Genomic DNA, 24,478 nt, shown 5'->3' on the forward strand with positions numbered 1-24,478 from the left:
AAACTGGATCATTTGCCCTGTAGAACTTTTCACAGTGTGTATTTAGCTTATTGTATCTTTGGAGTCTTTTAACATATTTCTCCATCCTTCACATTTCTTTAAATGGTAGCTAGATCTGGAGGCTTGATTAGCTTCAGGTTCTTTTTTTTTTTTTTTTTCCCCTGCTCCAAACACTTCAATGGTAGTGCTCTGTACTTTCTATTATGTCAGATCAAGAGGTACCTAATGTCTGGTTGTGCCACCTGGGGGGTATGTTTAAGAACGATCCGTAGGATGCATGATTTCATTGCAATACAGTGATTTCCTCATTCTATCACTTCTGCTTTTATTACGTGTGATTCTTTTATAAAGAAAAACTTTCCCTTATCAACTAGTGTATTTGGTTACCCTGAAATACAACCCATAAAGGAAACGCAAGATAAATGCTTGATTCTTTCCCTTTAGTTATCACCTTTCAGAATAACACCCTAGTAACCTCCAAAGTCTACTGAGGAGTTTTTCAAATATCATTATAAACTCATGGATTTAACAAATATATTTATTTCATTTTACAGTCAATATTCTTATTGGTCCATCTTTGGCCAGTGGAACCACTCAACGTTCCTTCTACTCAAATATCTTTGATGGCTTGTCTTCTGAAATAATAAGACGTTCCAGGATCATGTTGTACTTTGCCTGCCCCAGACCTGGAAACAGACTTTTCTTCAAGGAGCTCTGGTTCCTTTTACTTGGAAATGAAGACACCTACTTTTGATGCAATGTAAAGAGCAATGATTTCAAAAGAGGCTCCAAGGAGGTGTACCTTTGGGCAGTGGGCAGCGTTTGTTGAGTGATACGCCAGGAAGGGACCCTGAGCCAGCTCTTCATTTACAGATGAGCAAACAGGGTTATCAGCCACAATCGGAGCTACATGGCCGGGTCAGGAGGGTAAGGCTCTGGGACACCTTCCCCAGGGTGTGACCTTTGACAAGTCAGGCCCTCGCCCTGGCATCCCTTCCAGCCGGATATTCTGCGGCTCCAGGTGCGTGACTAACGTTTCCGGCACAGACGCACCCTGGGACTTTCCCGGGCCTCCGTTTCCCCCCCCCCCCCCCCCCCCCCCCCCCCGCCGAGCTGGTGAGAGTGGCGCGCGAAGGCGGGGACGGGCGGGGGCTGAGTGCTGGGAGCCTCCCTGGCCCGGCTCCGGAGCCTCAGCGCCCCCTGGCGGCAGCGCCTGGTGGGGCGGGCCTTGGCGGGGGTGGGGCTTAGCGCCCAGCGGCTCCGCCTCTTCGCCCCCGGAGGGGTTGGGGCTGGGCCAGCGGATGCGGGCAGGAGCTGTAGAGGTTTCACAAGGACGTGACCTTAAGGGGAAAAAAAACCACTGTGTCACGAGTGGTTGCTAACCGGGGTTAGCGAGCTGAACTAGTTCTCCGAAGCCCGGGGAGGGAGGGATGAAAGGAGGGGCTGGGCCGAAAGGTCCAGACCGCTGACTTGCTGCGTACTTGCTCCTCCATTAGCGCGGTGGCGCGCCCTGCGCCCCGGGGAGGAGGATGGAAGGGGGTGCGAGCCCGCACCCCGACGGTGTCTGGGCCTGCAGTTGGGGCGACGTCACTTCACCGGAAGTCCGCGGAATGAAGGCACAGTTTTCTCTGCTCCTCCCTTCCCCTCCCCCCAATTCCAGAAACGAGGCCCCTGAGCCCAGGCAGATCTAACCAGACCCGTCGGAGCTGGGTTTCCATTGGAAGGTTGGAAGTGAAAGGAAGTAGGATGGTTTGCTCATAGAGAACAAAGGAGTTAGGTGCTGTAGCCACAGAATGGGTTCAGCCAAGGTAGTTTAGGGGTGCCTGGCAAGAAGGGGAGTGACTCCCCTCCCCTCCCCCTTTCCCCTTCTCCTAGTGCAGGCAGCGGGAGTCGCCACGGGGATGGGGATAGATTGTGTCCCTGTCTTACTAGGGTCCCGGAATAACCCAGGGACTGGGAGGCGGGAGGACTGGGTCCTAGTTCCACTTACACTTAACTGTCACCCTGGGGAGCTGGTCACTTAACCTTTGTGGGCCTCAGTTTCCCTACTTGAAGAATGATGGTCTGGACTAGATTATGGAAGTTTCAAGTACTGTAAGGCATGGGAAGTGAGGGTATCTGTCCTGAGACCACCGAGTAAGTCAGAGAAGAAGGTGGCGCCAGGGGCCAAGGCTGTCATGTGCCCCAGTCCTCCTTCCATAGTCCCCCCCCCCACCTCTGCCCACCAATTCTCACATGGGCTTCGTTAGCAAACATTTGTGCACCACTGCCTGCATGCCAAACATAGGCTTGGCCCTGATGTTTGTGGGACCTGGGACAAGAGTACACACAGAGGACCACATACCATATGTCTAAATATTTAAAAGTTATAAATTAAGCCAACAAACTCTTAAGTAAAATGTGTTCTATCCTTCTACCTTGACAGATATACCTCCATGAATAACAATCTGGAAGGCCAGGTTCCAGTTTGGAATTCTTGTATTCCTCAGCGTTCTGAGCAGGTATGTGGTGGCACAGAGAGTGGCCCCAGCTCAAGGGCTGTGGCATGGCTTCCCTCTTCCCTGCCTGCGTCCATCCCACACCACAAGGACCCTTTCCCACACATGTCCTCAAGTGCAAACAGATGCCCTTTAAGGGGCCACTTCTCCAGTGTGCACAGTGGTGGTACAGTCTATCCTTGGAGGATGGACTAAGAAAAGCGGGTTCAGAATCTGTTGGGCAGGGAGTCCTGAGGTGCGGTGGCCTAATTCCTGGCAATCCCCACCCCTTCCCCCAAATAGTTGGAATAATCCTCCCACTCATCAGCCTATGAAATTAGTAGCCCATACAAACTAACCACGCCATATTTTGAGGCTCTCTCGCCTTCTGAGGTGGCCCACGCTCTATCTGTGGAGTGTGTATATCTCTAAATAAATCCACTTCTTACCTATCACTTCGTCTCTGAATTCTTTCGGTGACAAAGAAAGAAGCTCAAATTCGCCAGGAACAGTCCCAGGTACCCAGAATCCAGTGGACATCTCCTTGGCACTTTGACTCCTCGTCTTCCATCTTGCCCAGTCTGAGGGTGGTACCTGCCAGGTGTTATGGGGGTGCAGACTTGGACCAAGCACAGCCTTGGACCATCCAGACACTCCAAAGGGCAGGGCTGATGCCTGTGGGCGAGGAGGGAGGATGCCAAGAGGGGCTCATTTCTTACAGGAGGTAGTACTTGGGCTAAGCCTGTGGGAAGGTTGGGGTTTCAGCAGGTGGAGAAGTGGGGAAAGAAAGGAGCAAAGGCCTTGAGGATCAGCCATCCAGAGTTGGAATGTCTGTGAATTGTGACCATGGTGTAGAAAGGCTGGAGGCAAATCTGTGTCCTCCGAATATCGCCGTACCACGTAGGGTGCAGCTGCCAGCTGTGCAGCCCCTGAGGGGCAGCCTCACCCATCAGAGCAGGATGAGACCCTGCAGCCCATCCCAGGGCAGCTCTGCATAGGGCAAGAGTCCCGACACCCCTCCCTGCACCATACCTCCTTGGTAATCAGCATTTCCTTACCAATTCCAAGTTGGGGAAACTTAGCTACTCCCCCAGCCGCCCTGGTTTGCTGTAAGAGGTGAGCCTGGAAAGAAGTTTTCTTCAGGAATTGGTGCATCAGCCTCATTTTGCCTGCCAGCCAGAGGCTGCTGGAGAAGGAACGGCCCCTCATCTCCTCTGGAAGCAGCCTCTACCAAGGGCGGGAGTTGGTGGATAAGTGCCCCAGCTCCCTGCCCTGCAGGAGAGAGAATTCTGAGACGTGTGCTCTGTCTCGCAGAGTTTGCCACGGGATTAGGCTCCGCTTGCTTACAGCACCAACTTGTTTGATAACACCATTGATTTCTACCTTACCCACTCTCCTGCTGGTGCTTCCGCAATCGCTTCACAAGTCAAGTACTTCCATTCGTATCATTGTCCCAGGACCTGCCTCTGGGGGAATCTGAACTCAGCATAAGGACATTTCATGTTGCAGTTGGGCAGGGGCTTCCTCATCAGTAAATAAAAGCGTGGAATGACGCGATCGCCGACTTCCTTCCCAGGCTCTGCTGGAGTTTACCTCATCCTCCTGCCTCGTATCAAATGGAAACAGGGCACTTTGCTTTGTTTCACTCGGTGCCAGGCTGAACATGCCCTCGAGCGCTGGCCCTGCGGAATGGTCATGTTTCCCTGTGGTGTGTGTGTACACGGGTGTGCCAGCAGGAGTCGGGAGCAGAGGAATGGCAAGAATCTGGTTTAGTATCCAAGTCCTCCCTGAGGGTGCCCATCGGAGGCCGCTGAAGTCTGAACCCCTGAACCCGAGGAGGAACTTTGTCTTTTCCTATCATTAGAGGCCCCGTGCTGAGTCCCTGCTGGCTGCCTCCAAACCAGTGCAGCAGGAATTACAAAGAAACACTAGGGCTCCCTCCCTCCCCGCCCCCCCCCCCCCCCCCCCCCCCCCGCACTGCTGATGGAAGCTTTTCTAGAAGGCCACCTGCAAAGGCAAAGCCTGGCATCCTGGGCTGCCTCTATATCACGGGCTCACTTAGCTTACCCCTCCTCCCTTTTCCTGCCCCTCTAATCAGCCACCAGCTACATGGAGACAGAGAGCCAGCACTGGTGCTAACTGCCCCGGCAGCCCCCGAGTGGCTGGGGGCCTGCTGTCTTGCTCTCTGGATAACAGGGTCCAGTCTGAAGTTTCTCCTTGGGGGCATGCCAGTCAATCGCACTTCCTGTGACAACCCCTGCCTCCTTGCTTTTTTTCCCCTTGAGAACTAGGTTTTGATGACGAGGCTGCTTGTTCCCCATTTGTTGTCAGTGTGACTAGCTGGCCCAGTGAATGGGCCCTTCGTCTCTCCCCTGACAGGCTTCTCATTGCTCCTTACTTCCCACTCGGGAGAAATGTCTGATTTCACAGGCAGAGGCGGTCTTCCTGAGGGAGATCCTTGGTTTAGAGCCCCAGGCCCACTAGCCTGCAGAAGACTGAAGACAAGGTGGACCCAGTAAGCACAGCTCAGGGTTGTAGGTGCCGACAGGCTACTCTCACAGCCACGTTTCAGTCTGTGGCCTGCTGCAGAGGCTTCATGGGGCCAAGGTTTGGAATGAAGGCTGCAAGGATGCCCCCAACACGAGCGGTCACAAGGGGAGAGCTGCCTACCGCTCTCACCTGGGCAGGGCGAGCCCACCCCTGGGGACAGGGACTTCATTTGGGGGGCTTCCTCCGCCCACATCCGTACCCCATCCCCAGTATGGCTTCCTTCCCAGCAGAGGTTATGACAAGTTCAGCCGTATTTTGGCTTTCAAGACCCAAATGGAAGAAAATAAAAATTCCCCAGGGCACAGCAGCCTCAGATGCTTAGCTTCACACCCCGAGACCTCTTTGTGGGATGGGACTCCTGGCCCGTCAGCACCGGCACACCAAGGCCATGACGGCCAGGATGCAGCAGGTTGCCATGGATACCTGGGAGCTTGCTCGAGCAGAGGGCCAGACCCTACAGCCAGGCCTGGTGGATCTGCTGGGCCCAGAAGCACGTGAGGGCACCCGAACTGCTGCCACCACCTTGAGCAGACCCCCTTCATCACTCCCCTAAACCAGGGCTTTCCACTTTAGGGAGCATAGGAGTCTTGTTAAAATGCAGATGCTGATTCCAGGGGTCTGGGGTTGGGGTAGGGGTGCTGAGACTTCCCCATTCCTAACCAGCTCCCAGATGCTGCTGCTGGTCTGAGGCCACACTCTGAGTCCTGATGGGTTTGAGAAATCTCAGCCAGGTTCTGAAAATGGCCCACGGACCTGCTGCCTTAGGGGGTGGCAAGCATGGCCTTGACCCCAAAGCCGGGACTCTAAGCCTCGTGATAGTGAAAAGCCATCTTCAGTCTGTTTTTGGATCATCTGCCTTCAACCACTCCACAGAGAAAGAAAAGCAGCAGCCTGCATTTCGGGAAAACATCATTATTTTAAGCTGTTCTGTCCCTTCCCCACCTCTCCAAGTTATATGACATGTCCTTGTTGAAAATGCTGATAATGCTATTTGGGTGGCAGGGAGCCAATTTCTGGCTGCAAATTGCTTGGGGCTGGGGTCAGGGCAGGAGGCGGGGTCTGCGGAAGGTTTAAGGAGAGAAAGGGGCCAGGCAGATGGAGAAGCTGAGGCCTGGGAATAAAGCTGATTGGTGTGTCAGCAAAATCTGTCACTGGCTTTGGTGATTCGAAAGGCAGACACATTCTCTCATCTCTGTTAATCCTCATCTGATACAGGATTTTCCTGCCATTAAATCTGGAGAAAGAAAAATAGGCACTCAGACCTGCATAAGCAACTATTTCTCCTCTGCCCCGGCTCACCATCCTCCCTGCCCCCACTTTCCTTCTCTGTCGAATCATTTTTAGCATCTGTGGCTGCTTGACTTGGGAGATGGATGGGCTGGGGGAGCCGAAGGGCACCTCGGAGGAGGAGCGGGATCAGGCAGAGCCCCAGGATGGTAAGCAACATTTGGGGACTATTCACTAATGCTCCTCTGCAGGTTTCCTCTCTGTCCATTTCCTTGCTGGGTTGTCAGTGAGTCCGTGTGAGTTGCTGCTGACGAAGGGTTTCCAGACACATCCAAGCTGTCAGTTTGGGGGGAGCATCTGATAGGCTGTTGTTACTGGTTTTTCTTAACCCAGCACCAAGGTGATGGGGAGAAAGGCATGCAGAGAAGAAGGGGGAGAGGCAGGGCATTCAGGAGGAAGTGGAGGTATAGAGAGGGGCCTGAGTGACCTGGTTGTCAAGGGACCCCTCCTGGGCACCCGGTGACCTGTGCTCTCTCCCCTTAGGTAGGGATTCCACAGCTGGGTGGTTCTAAGCCACCGGGTGCGTGAAAAGCTGCGGGATGCTGTTCCTGCTGCTGCATGGTGAGTTCCAAGGCCCCCTCCTTCCATCCCCTAGCAGACACCTGCCAGTGGGTGCGGGGGTTGGGAAGTCAGTAGAAGATGCTAGAACATGTGTGGAAACCACAGGGCTTCTACCCAAGAAGTGTGGGCTTCAGGTGGCTTCCATGAAAGCTGTACCTGGACACCAATGCTTCTGATTAGGTTTCACTGAATGTGCGATCATGGGGGAGGGGACAGAGAATTAAAGAAAACAGCAGGTCGGGGAGGGGGGGGGGTGTTTTTGGTTTTTTTGTTTGTTTTAAAAACAAAACTCCTGAGCCAAATATATGAAATAAACTCTTGGTGGTTTTCTTATTCTAATTTCAGATATGAATTCATTGGTGTAATTACCAAAAACTATAGTGGTTTTCTAATCACATTATTTTAAGCTCATTTCGTTAAAAAAATCCCTTAAAGAAATCATCTTCCTAAAGGAAGAAGACGACATGAAAAATATCATGTTGGAATTATGTGATTATGGATGTTCAGGAATTTTTTCCAAGTTTTTTGGTCCTATTGTTATATGGGTTTTAATATAACAGGAAGACTCATCTCCAATATTTTTCCACACCTCTACAGCTCCAGCTGTTCCAAGCCAACCGAAATAGCCCAAGGAAAAATCCCTTGTTAAGTTCTGCAGTAAACAATTTACACACTCTGTTCTTCTGACCCTCAGGTGAATGTAATTATTTGAGGTTCTAAGGACCCACATAATAGACCTCTCTATGCCATGCTGGCAGAGAAAATGTTACCAGATAATTCTAAGAATGGTAGTAATAGAATTTTCTTATTCTTCAGTTCCACCTTTTCAAAAAGTAGAACTTGCTGTATTCAAGGAATCAACAGGTACACAGTGTACCTTCAGTACACTCTAGGGATATCATGAGAGAGATAATTGCATAGCCTTTGTCCTTGAGAAATTTACATTCTTTAATGGCCGACTCAGTAAGTAAATGAGAAAAAAAAATTGGAACAAGGCTCAGGGAACAGTATGGATAAATAGGACATGACTTCCTAGCTGCAGGAGTCTCCAAAGGACAGAGGTTGACATTTATATAATTACAGACAGTCAGCTCCTTGCCATTTCTCCTACCTAGAAAGGATATGAAGTTTGATTGACTCATTGGGACAGAATGTTTGCTTCGAAGAGCCAACATTATTTTAATTCTGTACCCAAAGCTCTCCCGTTCCTCACAGAAAGCAGACAGTATTCATAGCCTGCATGCTGCCAAACAGGAACTGTCCCTGCTGCAGAGACCCGAAATACAGACAGACTTCTTGTGACAAGTTGGAGAGCTGAGCGGTGACATCATTTGCTAACAATAGATGCACTTAAAATTAATGACCATCTCCACATCCCCTGGCGCTTTCATTTAAAACGCACTCAGCAGCACAGACAATATTACTCTGACTACAAGTCACAAGGATTGCAGACAACGTGTTCCAGAGAAGCAGGCAGGGATAGGACTCTACCTCCCCAGCTAGAGAAAAATGACTAAATCAGCCTGACAAAACAAGATCATGGTGGAATCAGAGGTGGCTCATAGCAGGGTAAATCTAGGGCAAAACTGAAACAGAAATTCTCCACAGGAGCGTCTCCTGGAAATGCCTCTCCTCTCCCCCCTCCCCCATGGCAACCCCTTCAGGGTCTTCCTGTTGTCCACAATATCCCACTTCCTTGTCTTGCTTTACAGGGGTCTTGGCTTGCTCTAAACCATGAGTCTTTAATGAGGGCTAGGGTTTGGGGCTTATTTGCCTCCTGTCTCTAGAGTCTTACTGTAAGTTCTTAATAAGGGTTTGCTTGTTGAATGGGTGAAGCTGCCCAGATTAGAACCATGACAATACCTGATAAAGGTCTTGCATTAAAAAAAAAAAATATATATATATATATAAAAAACTCTTCAAATCCAATCATAAGACAACCCAATTTTTAAAAATTGGCAAACATTTTTGAATAGCTGTTTCATCAAGGAAGATATACAAAATGCTAATAAGCATATGAAAAGATGCTCCACATCAGTAGTCATTGGGGGAATGCAAATCCAAACCACAATGAGATGCCACCTCACACCCACTAGGATGGCTAGTCGAAACGACAGACCATAGCAGTTGTTGGTGAGGATGTGGAGCAACTGGGACTCTCCAGCTGGTGGGAATGCAAAATGGCGCGGCCCCTGTGGAGAACTGTTTAGCAGTTTCTTGGGTAGTTCAACTTATATTTACCATATGAGCCAGCAATCCCACTCCTAGATAAATGGGAAATGAAAACACATGTCCACAAAAAGACTTGCGCCCAAGTCCTTAGTCACTATAGGTGACTTTAGTCACTTTAGTCAGCTTTAGTCACAATAGGTGAAAACTGGAAGCAATCCAAATGTCCATCAGCAGGTGACTGAATACGCAAATGGCGGTACATCCGTACGACGGAACACTGCTCAGCAATAATAAGGAATCAGCTGATGTTCGGAGCAACATAGATGAATCTCACAAACACAATGTTGACTGAAAGAACCATTTGATTTCATTTACATGAAGTTCTAGAACAGGCAAGACTATACTTCGGAAACTGTATTACTGGTTACCTGGAGCAGAGGATGGGGAGGGGACTGCTGTCAAAGGGGCCTGAGGAAACTTTCTGGGTAGGAGGAATATTCTAAATTGTGATTGGGGTGGGGGTTATGTGGGTGTATATGTTTGTTATACTTTCTGAACTACATACGCTTAAAATGGATACGTTTTATCATAAGTAAATTATACCTGAATCAACTTGACTTAAAAGAAAAAAAGGAAGGTTGTAGGGAGAGAGCAGCTGCACCCCAAGGAGAACAAATCCCTCGTTATCTAGAGTCAGGCGCTGTGGAGAGCTGGGCAGTATGTGGGTGAGATTCATCGACGTCATTACGTAGATAAGTAGCTCCTTCCTTTTGATCGCCAAGTAGTTTTCCCTTGCCTGGGTGTACTGGTTTGTTTATCCGTTACCCTATCGTTGAGCACTTAAGTTGTTTCCAGTTTGGGGCAGTTGTATTTAGACCTGGAGGACTTTCTGGGGCCTAGTGTTCTCCTCAGATGGGACAGCGCTCCACCTCGAGATCCACAGGGCCTGCGAGGCCGTCAGCAGACCACCCCTCTGAAGACCAACTGATTTCTCCACCCCCGCCATGATTCACATTGGCCAGCAAAGCTGCAGTGTGAATCCATGAGCCTTTCTTTTCTGTCACAGAAGATACCTGCATGATGTGAGAAGCAAGTTCTGGGGTCACTGTGAGATGAGAGGCCATGGAATGGTCTCCCTCACTGCATTTCTGCTTCCCTCAGCCCATTTGGTTCTGAAAATCCAGCACTGCGGCTTGGTCTGAGGAGTAATTGGGATAGCATTTACCGAGAGTGGGAGGGGAATGACTTGTAGAGCCAAAGTGGCTGAAGAGATTTTGCTGAAATCAGAAAATGGACCACATTTTCCCTTGCTATTTTGGCTTCGTGAGGCACAAGTTCTTTGAAAACAATGAGGATGAAGAAACACTTCAAACTCAGTCTGTGGTTGGAAACTCCATGAGTAACTCTTTTCCTAGCAAACCTCAAGGGGCAAAAGCATATACTCGAAAAGCTGAGGACCTACGGAGAAATCCCTCAGCTGGTCTGCATTAAGACATCATTCCAAAAAAAATATAATTAAAAAAAAGACATCATTGTGCGGGCATCTGAGCCCGGCCATTGCCGCCTCCCTGCAGCTCGGGGGCTGGCCAGTATACTGGACCAGAACACGAAGGCAGGGACCCATTTCTGGTATTTGCCCCAATTCAGGGACACCTTGTACCTTTTTTCTTGTTGTTTGAAGTAAAATTCACATAACAAAAGATTAACCATTAACCAGTTTAAAGTGTACAATTCGGTGGCATTTAGTACAGTCACAATGTTGTGCATATATCCCTCTATCTAGTTCCAAGACATTTTCACATCCCAAAAGGAAACCCGGTACCTATTAAGCAGTCACTCCTCACTCTTTTCTTTCCGTCAGCCCCAGGCAACCACTAATCCACTTTCTTTCTCCATGGATTTGCCTATTCTGGATACATCATATAAATGGAATCATATGTGGCCTTGTGTGTTTGGCTGCTTTCCCCTGGCATAATGTTTTTGAGGTTCAGCCACGTTGTAGCATGTGTCAGTACATCATTCCTTTTTATGGCAGATTAATATTCCACCATGTGGCTAGACCATGTTTTGTCTATCCATTTACCTGTTGTTGAACATTTCTTGCTTCCATCTTTGGGCTATTGTGAATAGTACCTTATGGACGCTTGAGTACAAGTATTTGTTAGAACGCCCACTTTCACCTGGGAGTGGAATTGCTGGGGCATGCGATAACTTTATGTTACACCCTGTAGCGTTTGATACCACACAGACGAATCCCATCTTTATAAAGTTGGTCCACCTAGACCCCTGGTTTTTTTTTGGGGGGATTGGATTTTCTTTTTTAATTTATTTTATTTTTGGCTGTGTTGGGTCTTCATTGCTGCGCGCAGGCTTTCTCTAGTTGCGGTGAGCGGGGGCTACTCTTTGTTGCGGTGCGCAGGCTTCTCATTGCGGTGGCTTCTCTTGTTGCGGAGCACGGGCTCTAGGCGCATGAGCTTCAGTAGTTGCGGCACAGGGGCTCAGTAGCTGTGGTTCGAGGGCTCTAGAGCGCAGGCTCAGTAGTTGTGGCGCACGGGCTTAGTTGCTCTGAGTCATGTGGGATCTTCCGGGACCAGGGCTTGAACCTGTGTCCCCTGCGTTGGCAGGCGGATTCTTAACCACTGTGCCACCAGGGAAGCCTGACCCTTGGTTTTTGACTTGGGCTATATATTGGAATTCCCTGTGGAACTTTTTAGAGTACTGATGCCTGCTTCCACACCTGAAGATTCTGATGTAATCTGTCTGGTGAGTTGTGAGTTGGTTAAAAGCTCCTTAGGTGATTCTAATGTGCAGCCCAGGTAGAGAACCATTCTAGATTCTTCCTTTGTAGTTTACTTGTAGTAATAACTTCAGTATTCTGACACTTGGTATTTTGCTTTCCACTCTGGAGCAGATATTCACATGGTCCTTGAAGTACTGGTCCCTTGGTGAGATTTAATCTTGTGACAACAGTGGCTCATGGAATCTGCTGTTAGCTTGGCCCAATGCTTTCACAGCTGTTTCAAGTATTGCAAGTCATTTGTTCCTCATAATTGTCCACCTATTACAGATGAGGAAACTGAAAAACAAAAGAAAAAAATAACAAAAAAAGCAGTATGAGAGAGCAGGGGGGAAAAGGCAGTGTCATCAGAGTTTATGAGAGATTTAGAGTGAGAGGCCGCACCCTCAGGAGGAGTGTTTCCAGACCAAATGCTCTGGAAAGCCCCACATGTGAATCCTGGAGCTATGACAGAGGCAGGCTGAGCTGAGGCCCATCCTGCTGAATTTCTCATCTTCCCCTCCCTACCTCAGGCTGGGAATAAAAGCACTGAAGCCTTTTTAGATTTCCACATGGAGCCTTCCCAAAAATTCCAATGGGAGAAAATAAATTGCTAAGCAACTGCCAATGAGTTTGTCTTTCTCTTCTCACAAACTGTGATCTTTATTTTAATTTGGTAAATGTTTTTTTGGCCAAGGGATTCCCATGGAACTCAGCTCTGGACAGCCAAGGAGATTTGTCTTTGGAATGGTCCCTTCTGATTCCAGGAGAGGCCGCTTTTCATTTGAATTTGGAAAAATTGGGGATGGCCTAAACAATTTTTGATTCCATTTTCTATATTTCCTGCCAGTGAATGGCAAAGAGCTTCCTTTTGGTTGAGGGGCGCTGCCTGGTCTCGAATTTGAGTCGTTTTCTCTTTCAAGGTGAAGAGTTCATGAGGTTCTCAGGGAAAGGGGGAGGGGCCAGAAGGAGGAGACGGTACTCAAGGGATTGCGGGAACCTGTCGGGAACCTGTCTTACTTAGGATGTTGCTCAGGAATCTCACTGCAAACCATAGAACCCACTCCAGGTCACTGAAGACGAGAAGGGGTTTATTCAGGGATGCTAGGCGTTCCCAGGCTTCCTGGTTGGAGGTCCACTGCTCGGAGCAATGCCTAAATCAGGTAGTGGGGCAGTTCCAGCAAAGACCCCATGGCCACCACCACTGGCGGACACACCTGACCGTTCACAGGCATCATGCTGGGTGCTGGGTGCCTGAAATTCCACCATGGGAGCCTGGAAGCCAGATGCCCTCTGCCACCATCCTGGCCAGAAAATGGTTTCTGCCTGGCGCCTACTTCTGACAGGCAAAGCTAGGTCACATGCCTGGGCCCTAACTGCAAGGGAAGTTGAGAAAAGAGAGTTTCTGGCTTCTGTGTTGAGGAGGCAGGACTTATAATGTAGGAAATTCCCTAAATGTATGAACAGTACTTAAAAGGAGCTGGGTAGCCAGAAAAGGCATCAAATGTCCACTACAAGCAGAGATGGTTTGGTTGCAAGGAACAGAATTCCACTGGTCTGCCCAGATGGTTTGAGTGGGTTTCTGAAATGGAAGCAGGGAAATGTCACAGAAATAGCTATAGCAGGGCCTTATGGGAACTAAAGGGCTGGCCAGGAGCTTTCCACTCTCCCTGATCTCCTTTTCTGTGATTCTTCTCACGGCCAATCTAGTCCTCTCTCTGCACACCAGTTTCCTCACCTTGCCTTTGGCTCCTGCTCCCCGATGACTTTGACCTGTACATGGCTTTGGTACAAACCCCAGCCCCAATGCTATATAGCAGTTGGTGCTCACATGATCTCGCTGCCTGTTCCATGTTCACAGGGAAGGAATGAATCTGATTGGCTCTGCTTAGGTCAAATGTTCACCTGCGGTCCAAACAGCTGTGGCTGGGAGGAGGCTTCAGAGAAACATGGGGTTTTGAGTGGGGTATTTTTTCTTAGACGTGGTGCTTGGCAACAGCTGCTGTCCAACTGTGGAAAATGAGAGCCAGAAGGGCCCTCCAAGGTCAGGAAGTGCAGGCTCTTCAGTTCACAGTTAAAGAAACAGAAGCTCAGAAAGGCTAGGGTTGGGGGGTGGGGGATAGTACAGTACAGTGGAAAGACAAAAATCAAAGGTTGGTGGTGTTTAACCACCCTGAACCTGAGTTTCCTCTTTTTGTGAGTAGAAGAGAAGAATACTTACATTGCAGTGTTGTCATTAAATGAAATAATATATATAGCAAGCTTAGCCCCGAGCAAATACTTATTAAAAGTTGGCTGTTATAAGAGCAAAAGAAACCTATAAACTGTGGTTAATTTGAATAGCACTAGACATGCTTATATCACCTAGACAGCATATGGTACCATACTTCCCAAACTCTGCCCTGTGCATATTTGCTGTCTTTGGGGGTGGAATACATCTGCAGGCCATGTTCTGTTGAGCTCCCAGAGCCACTTCAAGCAGCTCTGTTCTGGGACTGCATGTACATGTAATCGTATAGTATATACTCTTGTGTCAGCTCTCTTTTGCTCACCGTAATGCTTTTGTTGTGTCAATAGTTTGTTCCTTTTTATTGCTGAGTGGTATTCCACTATATGGCTATATTGTAATTTATTTCTCTGCTATTGAGTAATTTCCTGTTTTGGTCTATTCTGAATAAGCCACAATGAACTTTCTTGTACAGTCTTTATGTGGACATTTTCTTTTCATTTCTCTTGGGTAAATACCTAGGAATGGAATTGCTGAATCATAGTCATATGTTTAGCTTTAATAGATACTGTCAAAGTTTTCCAAAGTTATTGAACTATTTTCCACTCACATCAACAATGTAAGAGAATCCCGTTGTTCTACATCCTCACCAGTATTTAGGGTTGTCAGCCGTTCTAGTGAGTGTGTAGGGAAATCTCACTGTAGTTTTAATTTGCACTTCCCAAATGGCTAATGATGTAGAGCACCTTCTCTTGCGCTTAATGGCTACTTAATATATTCTTTCGTAAAGTGTTAGGTCTTCTGCTCATTTTTATTTAGTTTGTCTTTTCATTATTCTTCATTTGTAGGAGTAGTTTTTATATTCTGTATACAAGTCATACACACACACAAATGGTATCTTTTTTAAAAAATAGCTTTATTGAGGTATAATTGACATATAACAAATTAAACATATTTAAAGTGTTCCCTCATGAAACCATCAGCACAACTGAGATAATGAACATATCCCACATCCATCACCCCCAAAGTTCATGCCCCTTTATAATCCTTCCCTTCTGCCCCTCCCTGCCCCCCCATCCATCCCCAGGCAACCACTGATCTTTCTGTTACTGTAGACTAATTTGCAGTTTCTAGAATTTTTTGTAAATGGAATCATACAGTATGTGCTCTTTTTTGTCTGGCTTCTTTCACTCAGCAGAATTATCTTGAGAGTCATCCATGTTACATGTATCAATAATCCATTCCTTTTTATCACTGAGTAGTATTCCATTGTATGCATATATCATAATTTGTTTACCCATTCAACTTTTTTAAAAAAAATGTATCTTAGAAGTCTTTCCATGTTATACAAATAGATCCATCTCCTTTTTATTTATTTATTTATAGATTTATTTATTTATTTATTTTTGGCTGCGTTGCGTCTTCGTTGCTGTGCACGGGCTTTCTCTAGTTGTGGCGAGCGGGGGCTACTCTTCGTTGCGGTGCGCGGGCTTCTCACTGCGGTGGCTTCTCTTGTTGTGGAGCACGGGCTCTAGGCGTGCGGGCTTCAGTAGTTGTGGCTCACGGGCTCTAGAGCACAGGCTCAGTAGTTGTGGCTCACGGGCTTAGTTGCTCCGCGGCATGTGGGATCTTCCCGGACCACGGATCGAACCCGTGTCCCCTGCATTGGCAGGTGGATTGTTAACCACTGTGCCACCAGGGAAGTCCCCCCATTCAACTCTTGATGGGTGTTTGTGTTATTTCCAGTTTTGGGTTATTATGAATAAAGCTGCTGTGAACATTCATGCCCAAGCCTATTGTATGGACATGTGCTTTTATTTCCCTACAAGTAGAATGGGTCAGCGTAAGGCTGGTGTATGATTAACTTTTAAAGAAACTGCCACATTGTTTCCAACATGGTTGCACCATTTGACATTCCTACCAGCAGTGTAAGAGAGTTCCAGTTATTCTATATGCTCTCCCAACACCTGGTGTGGTCAGTCTTTCTAATTTTAGTCATTCTAATAGGTGACTATTTTAATTTGCATTTCTCTAACAACTAATAATGTTGACCATCTTTTCATGTGTTTGTCTCCTGTATATCTTTTTTGGTAAAGTGTTTCTTCTAATATTTTTCCCATTTATTAATTGGGTGATTTATTTATTTATAGTTTATTATTTAATAATATTATTAAATAAGTTTATAAAATTATATTTATTTGAATATTATTATTTAATAAATTATTTATAATTTATTGCCTGTTTTCTTATTATTGAGTTTTGAGAGTTCTTTATAAATTTTGAATACAAGTCATTTATGAGATATATACAGAGAAAATATACAGATATTTTCTCACAGTCTGTGGCTTGTTTTTTCATTCTCTCAAGTGTCTTTCAAAGAGGAGAACTTTTAAATTTTGATGAATCTAATTTATTACTTTTTTTCCTTTATGGTTAATGCTTTTTTTTCCCCCTAAGAAACCTTTGCCTACCACTAGGTCACAAAGATATTCTCCTGTGTTATCTTTAAGAAGCTTTATAGTTTTAGCTTTTACATTTAGGTCTATGGTCCATCTAAAATGAGTTTTTGTGTATGCTGTGAGGTAGGGGTTGAGATTCTTTTTTATTTTCTAGGGATTGCAATATGCATCTTTAATTTATCATGGTCTACTTTTTTTCCCCCCATGGAAAAACCCTCTTGTTTATTTGATTAAACAAAAATAAAATAAGCTACACAGGAACAATTTTAAAGTCTAAAGAGACACCAACTTTGTTTCAAAGCTGCAGTAGCTGATGCAGCATCTCCTTGCTACCTTTCCCAGCCTTCTCTGTGGACTACAGCGATACATTCAGAAGCTTGTTAGCTTACACAGGAGTATTTGAACACTTTCCCATTGGTTCTTCACCTGCTCATTGTCTGTCATGCCTGAGGCCTGCAGTATATCATTTAAGATTTAAAAGTAAAAATCCAGAGGGGGGGAAAAACCCACCCCAAACAAAAACCCACCTTAAAGGTTTGGGGAAAAGCCTTTGCTTCCTCATTCTCCACTTAATTGACGAGATCCACACCACCCCTGCAATGCCCATTTTTAAAAGCATCAAGAGGCAGTCAGCACCCAGATGGGCTTGCAGCATGGTTTCTGTGGCTCACGCAGTTATGCTGGTGGTGCATATCCCTTACATCAAGTCTGTATCGTGGTCTACTTTGAATTAGTCTTATACAGTTTCATGTGTAACGCGAGATCCTTATGAGTACAATTTAGTTTACCCTTCTTCTCATTCTTTATGCTATTGTCATATTTTTCATTTACATATGTTATAAATTCCACAACACATTGTTATTTTTGCTTTCAACAGTCACTTGTCTGTTAAGCAATTAAGGTCTTTTATATTTAGTGGCATATTTGCCATTTCCATTGCTCTTCATTCCTTCCTGTAGATCTGACTTTCATCTAGTGTCATTTTCCTTCAAGCTAAACAATGTCTTCATTTCTTGTTGTGCAGAAGATCTGATGGAGATGCATTTTCTCAGATTTTGTTAACCTGAAAGCATCTCTGTTGTACTTCATTTTCGAAGATATTTCCATTGGATATAGAATTCTGGGTTGCCAGATTTTGCTTTTCTTTCAGCAGCTTACAAGACATAATTCTATTGTCTTATGCCCTCCACTGTTTCTGATACGAAATCAGTCATCACTTTTTAATTGATGTTTACTCTACGTAATGTGTCTTTTTTCTTTGGATGCCTTAAAGAATTTTCTCTCTACTTTGGTTTTCAGCAGTTTGACTGTGATGTGCCTAGATAATATGTGTGTGTGTGCGCATGTGTGATACTAGTTGGGGTTTGCTGAGCTTTGTGTTTTTAACCAAATTTTGGAAATTGTCTTCAATTATTTTTTTGCCATATTCTCTCTCTTTTCTCCTCTGGGGCTCCAAATACATGCATGTTAGTCTAATTGCTTGATATTGTCCCATAGGTCATTGAAGCTCTGATCATATTTTTTCCAATCTTTTTTCTTCCTGAGCTTCATTTTGGGTAACTTCTATTGACTTCTTTCAAATTCATGAATATTTATTCCATTGTGTCTAGTCTGCTGTTTTTCTTATTCAATGATTTTTTTTTTAATTTCAGATATGGTATTATTTCAGTACTAAGATTTCTACTTGGTTCATATTCAGAGTTTCCATACCTTTTTTTTTAATTGATCCATACTTCTAAAATTCACATTCCCCATGTCCTCATGCATTATATCCATCTTTTCCTATAAATTCCTAAACATATTTATAATAAATCCTTGTTTTGTAATTCTAACATCTGGGCAGTCACTGTGTCTGCTTTTTTTTTTTTTAATTTATTTATTTTTTGGCTGCATTGGGTCTTCAGTTGCTGTGAGTGGGCTTTCTCTAGTTGCAGTGAGTGGGGGCTACTCTTCGTGCGGTGTGCCAGCTTCTCATCCTGGTGGCTTCTCTTGTTGCAGAGCATGGGCTCCAGGTGCGGGGGCTCAGTATTTGTGGCTCGCGGGCTCTAGAGCGCAGGCTCAAGTTGTGGCGCACAGGCTTAGTTGCTCCGCGGCATGTGGGATCTTCCCGGACCAGGGCTTGAACCCATGTCCCCTGCATTGGCAGGCAGGACACCTTCTTAACCACTGCGCCACCAGGGAAGCCCACTGTGTCTGCTTCTGTTAACTATTCTTTTTCCTCTTGAGCAATGTCGTGTTTTGCTTCTTCTTCACATGTCTAGTATTATTTGATTGTATAGCAGATATTGTAGATTGTAGTTATAGAAACTCTAGATCCTCTTATCTTCCTTTGAAGAGTGTTGAATTTCCTTCTGGCCTTCAGCTAAACTACTGGCAGATCCCCTTGATACAGGGGAAGCTTGGTTTCAGTCTTTGTTAGGGAAGGCCTAGTTCCGTTTTACCCTTTGCCCTGGGAAATGGTCTTTACTCCTGAGGTGTGGCCCTCCGGGGTTTCAATGGAAAGCTCGAGGTATTTTATAAGAGCTTCTAACTTGGTGGACTTTGAACTCTTAATCTGCTTCCCATTACTGGGAAATTGCTGAAATCTCTGTTTAGTTCTTTTGGAGTTCTGTTCTTGGCTCCTTGGAGTCACTCCACATACATGCACTTTAGGACTCAAACAAGGATCTAAGGGGAGCTTGTGTGCAAATTTTGTGGCTCCCTCTTTCTTATGGTTTCCCTCCTCAATTTCCAGCCACTGTTGCTGCTATACACTCTGACCTCTAATTTCTCAGCCCAGTAAGACTCTTGCTTTCTGCTTGAGCTCTACTGCCCATGTGCAGTGTGGACTTGAAAATGCCCTAGAGAGGAAAAGCCAGTTAAATGTGCCTCTCACTTAGTTTGCTTCTTTTCATTTAAGGGTCATATCTACTCTGGTTGCCTGTTTAGGTTTCTCTCCAGTGCCTTCAAGTGATTTTTTAAAAAATTTAAGTACAGTTGATTTACAGTGTTGTGTTCATATGATTTTTAAAAAATATTTTTCCAGAGTTGACACTAGCAATCAGCAGAAATGTTAGTCTGATACAAGCTACTCTGCCATTATTGCAAGCAGAACTCACCCAAATATGTTATTATTCTTTAATTAATTAATTAATTAATTAATTGGCAGCGCCTCATAGCATGGGGGATCTCAGTTCCCCAACCAGGGATTGAACTCGCACCCCCTGCAGTGGAAGCACGGAGTCTTAATCACTGGACCGTCAGGGAAGTCCCTATGTTATTATTTTTTAAAATTTTGTTTTGGGGACTTCCCTGCTGGCGCAGTGGTTAAGAATCTGCCTGCCAATGCAGGGGTCACGGGTTCGAGCCCTGGTCCGGGAAGATCCCACATGCCACGGAGCAACTAAGCCAGTGTGCCATAACTACTGAGCCTGTGCTCTAGAGCCTGCGTGCCACAACTACTGTAGCCCGTGCGCCTAAAGCCCATGCTCTGCAGCAAGAGAAGCCACCGCAATGAGAAGCCCGTGCACGGCAACGAAGACCCAACACAGGCATAAATAAATAAATAAATAAATAAAAATTTTGTTTTTCTGGCTCACTAGGCATATACTTAGTCTTCATATTGGGTAAACCAATACTGGAGTTTGGTTGTCTGTTCTGAGAATTTACTTGATTTAATTTAAATTTCACTAAATAATCCAGTAAATTAGTTATTGTTCCTAATGGCTATCAAAGTTTCAGAGGCTGAAAATAGGTCTCTAGTAGTGACATCTTGAGTGTTTAAAGTTAAAAAAAAAAACACTTTAATCTATTTTGTGAAATAGGTAATACGTTCACATGGCTCAAAATGTACAAGGTAAAAAGATATACAATAAAAAGCTTCATCCCCACCCCTGTTGCATGTATTTAAAAAAAAAACAAAACTGGCAGCCAAAGAGCCAAAACTTTGATCTCTTGTGTTATGCAAGCAAATTGGTTGTATCCTGTCTGTCATAATCCCATGAATTTCTTGACAAAGTTTTAAAAATAAATGACATCCCCCAGCAGGGACTGTTACAGAAGAAGGCGTCAATTCCATTTAATTCTGCAAATATTTACTGAGCCATACAGTGGGCCTGGAACAATATTAGCTATTGTGGAGCAGAAACATGAGTCATACGGTTGAGAGTGCACTTCCCTTAATTAGAAAGGAGAAGAGGGTAGAATGAAGGACTATTTGTAAGGAAATCTGATGCCTCTGCTTGACCCAGTTGGAAGAGTTAATAGAAAAAGGTTCTGCCTCTGTCCAGCTGATGCCTGGAGTTAAGGTTACATTCTTGGCCCTGTCTCTCTAACAGGGTGTCTGTCCCGCCCAGCAGCTGCCCTGTTTACAGCCAAGCCCAGCACAGGGTCCAAGAACCTTGCTGGAAGCTTGGTGTCTAGTTCACAGTTCTTAGGGAGAGGGAAAAGCTAAGTCTCTGGAACATCAGAATTTTGAACTAGCTACGGTTTACAACTGAAGGGTTGCTCAAAGGGCTGAGTGTTCTCCAGCCAAGTCTGAAAGGGCTGAATCCCCTTCCTAGAAACTGAGAACAACATGAGTGTCCATAACAGATGTGCTGAAAAGACACTGGAAGCTGAGCAAACCTACAGAGGCAGCAGCAAGCAGATCTACTGATACACACTCCTTGTGTGGCCACACCTTCAGGTTCCCATGAGGGCTTGGATAGGCAAGGCAGCGTAACGTGTACACAGTGGGAGGGACTGCACGGTAGCCAGGGTGTTTGCTGAAATTTGGGAGTACTGTCGAGGACAGGTAGAAATTATGAATAGCAGTGGTCAGGTTTTACATCTGGGTACCTTTGCTCCTCTGCAGGAATTTCAGATGGAGCACATTCCACCTGCCAGCTGCTCCTGGCCAGAAAATAAAACTTGTGCATCTTCCATCCTGCCTTTACCATTGGAACTGAAGATGGGGCTTGGGACTTCTGGCTACCACACAGAAGCAGGCCATGCCATTCTGCTTTCCTGCAGGTGGCAAGCCACCTGGAGGGCTTTGGAAGTCTTTATCTGATCCTCCATTCAAATGCTCAGAACAAAATTAATTTATAAGCACCAGTCCTTCCCCTGATGATGGAAAAAAGGCTCTAGAGAGCCAAGCCTGGTGAATGGAATTAACCACACAGTGTCCACAAGTAATTTTTGAGATGTGTAAGAAGGTCATCGATAGTTTATTTAGTATGCTGTCCTTATGGCTTAATTATAGTGACTGTTAAAGAAAAAAAAAGATTGATAGGCTTTACTTGCATTCCCAACCTGTTTCCTAATTCTCCCTTCTTCATGAGGCTTAATTTGCTCAGTGGGGGTTTTCAAAAATTGAATGATTATTTTTAAAAATTCATTTATTTATTTTTGGCTGTGCTGGGTCTTCGTTGCTGCGCACGGGCTTTCTCTAGTTGCGGTGAGCGGGGGCTACTCTTCGTTGCGATGCGCAGGCTTCTCATTGCGGTGGCTTCTCTTGTTGCAGAGCACGGGGTCTAGGGCACATGGGCTTCAGTAGTTGTGGCACACAGGCTCAGTAGTTGTGGCTCGCAGGCTCAGTAGTTGTGGCGCACAGGCTTAGTTGCTGCACAGCATGTGGGATCTTCCCAGACCAGGGCTCGAACCCTTGTCTCTTGCATTGGCAGGCGGATTCTTAACCACTGTGCCACCAGGGAAGCCCTCAAAAATTGAATTCTTACGGTGGGAGGGACTAGAGCAGCACCAACAGAAATATAATGCAAGCCACCCATGTTTAAATTCTCTAAGCAGCCCAATAAAAAAGGTGAAAAGAAACTATCGACATTGATTTTAATATGTTTGCTAACCCAATATATCTAAAACATCGTTTCAACATGTAAGCAATATAAAAATTATTGATGAGATAGTTTACCTTTTTTTGACTAAGTCTTTGGGATCTGGTGTGTATTTTACACTGCGAGCACACCTCAGTTCAGGCTAGTCACATTTCAAATGCTCAACAGCCACATGTGGCTGGGGACTAGGTACTGGGCAGCGCAGTGCTAGAGCGTAGGCCACAGTGATGCCCTCCAGGTCCCTCTATGCATGCAGACAACAAGCCCTCTGGGTCGCGGTCTAGGAGAGCACAAGCCATGATACAGGTGGGGGGAAGCAGGACTTAGGATTGGGTCAGGTGCCTGGATTCCAGCTGAGTTTTGCTGATGAACAGAACTTGAGAACAAAGGCGAAGGGCATGATGGGTGAGGAAACCTGAGTAACGTCTGGAAGGCGGAACGAGGCCCTTTGGAGGACAGGGCTCTGTGGGACGTTTGAGAACTTGGTGGATGGCCGCATCCTGCCACGCTTACGGGTAGGATTGGACCTGGGGCGATCCTGTGGCTGACAGTTGTTCCTTTTTTGTCTTTTATCCTCCCTCCCCTCCCCCCCGCCCCCGCCAGCGGTGGTCCTCGGCCTGCCCAGCGCCCGGGCCGCCGAGGGCGCCTGCGCGAGCGCCTGCCCGGCCGCCTGCGTCTGCAGCAGCGTGGAGCGCGGCTGCTCGGTACGCTGCGACCGCGCGGGCCTCTTGCGGGTGCCGGCTGAGTTCCCGTGCGAGACGGCCTCCATCGACCTGGACCGCAATGGCCTGCGCTTCCTGGGCGAGCGGGCCTTCGGCACGCTGCCGTCGCTGCGCCGCCTGTCGCTGCGCCACAACAACCTGTCCTTCATCACGCCCGGCGCCTTCAAGGGCCTGCCGCGCCTGGCCGAGCTGCGCCTGGCGCACAACGGCGACCTGCGCTACCTGCACGCGCGCACCTTCGCCGCACTCGGCCGCCTGCGGCGCCTTGACCTGGCCGCCTGCCGCCTCTTCAGCGTGCCCGAGCGCCTCCTGGCCGAGCTGCCCGCCCTACGCGAGCTCGCCGCCTTCGACAACCTGTTCCGCCGCGTGCCCGGCGCTCTGCGTGGCCTAGCCAACCTGACGCATGCGCACCTGGAGCGCAGCCGCATCGAGGCCGTGGCCTCCAGCTCGCTGCTGGGCCTGCGCCGCCTGCGCTCGCTCAGCCTGCAGGCCAACCGCGTCCGCGCCGTGCACGGCGGCGCCTTCCGCGACTGCAGCGCCCTGGAGCACCTGCTGCTCAACGACAACCTGCTGGCCGCGCTGCCGGCCGACGCCTTCCTCGGCCTCCGCCGCCTGCGCACGCTCAACCTGGGCGGCAACGCGCTGGGCCGCGTGGCGCACGCCTGGTTCGCCGAGCTGGCTGAGCTCGAGCTGCTCTACTTGGACCGCAACCGCATCGCCTTCGTGGAAGAGGGTGCCTTCCAGAACCTCTCGGGCCTCCTGGCCCTGCATCTCAACGGCAACCATCTCACCGTGCTCGCCTGGGCAGCCTTCCAGCCCGGCTTCTTCCTGGGCCGCCTCTTCCTCTTCCGCAACCCATGGCGCTGCGACTGTCGCCTGGAGTGGCTGCGGGACTGGATGGAGAGCTTTGGGCGCGCCGCCGACGTGCCGTGCGCCTCCCCGGGCTCCGTGGCCGGCCTGGACCTCCGCCAGGTGGCCTTTGGGCGCTCCTCCGACGGCCTCTGTGTGGACCCCGAGGAGCTGAACCTCACCGCGTCCAGTCCAGGCCCGTCCCCAGAGCCAGCGGCCACCACAGTGAGCAGGTTCAGCAGCCTCCTCTCCAAGCTGCTGGCCCCGAGGGCCCCGGTGGCGGAGGCGGCCAATACCACCGAGGGGCCGGTCAACGCCTCGCTGTCCGACAGGCTTCCCTCCCGGGGTGTGGGCAGCTCGGGCCACAAGACACCGTTTCTCCTGGGCTCTGGTCTTCTGCTCGGCGTGGCCCAGCACGTGGTGCTTGTCCTCCAGATGGACTGACTCTGCCACACTGGGGTGGCCCAGATTGCCTTGCCAGGCAAGGGAGTTTAGTTAACTGGGCTTGATGGTGGTTGGTGTGGGGAGAGGGGAACAGGATGGGGGCGGGGGGGTGAAAATTCCAGCGGAGGGTGGAAGGAACAG

At 47.6% G+C, this 24,478-nt stretch overlaps 1 protein-coding gene across 1 annotated transcript; it reads left to right on the forward strand.

Moving 5' to 3' along the window:
- The first annotated feature begins 6,396 nt into the window (after positions 1-6,396).
- NYX (nyctalopin) lies at positions 6,397-24,337 on the forward strand. Its single transcript, XM_061178131.1, has 4 exons — positions 6,397-6,463; positions 20,826-20,902; positions 21,502-21,549; positions 22,925-24,337. The coding sequence occupies exons 1-4, from the start codon at positions 6,397-6,399 to the stop codon at positions 24,335-24,337; spliced, it is 1,605 nt and encodes a 534-aa protein (XP_061034114.1).
- Positions 24,338-24,478: the final 141 nt, after the last annotated feature.

The sequence above is a fragment of the Eubalaena glacialis genome, chromosome X, assembly GCF_028564815.1.
Source record: "Eubalaena glacialis isolate mEubGla1 chromosome X, mEubGla1.1.hap2.+ XY, whole genome shotgun sequence".
Lineage (NCBI taxonomy): Eukaryota > Metazoa > Chordata > Mammalia > Artiodactyla > Balaenidae > Eubalaena > Eubalaena glacialis.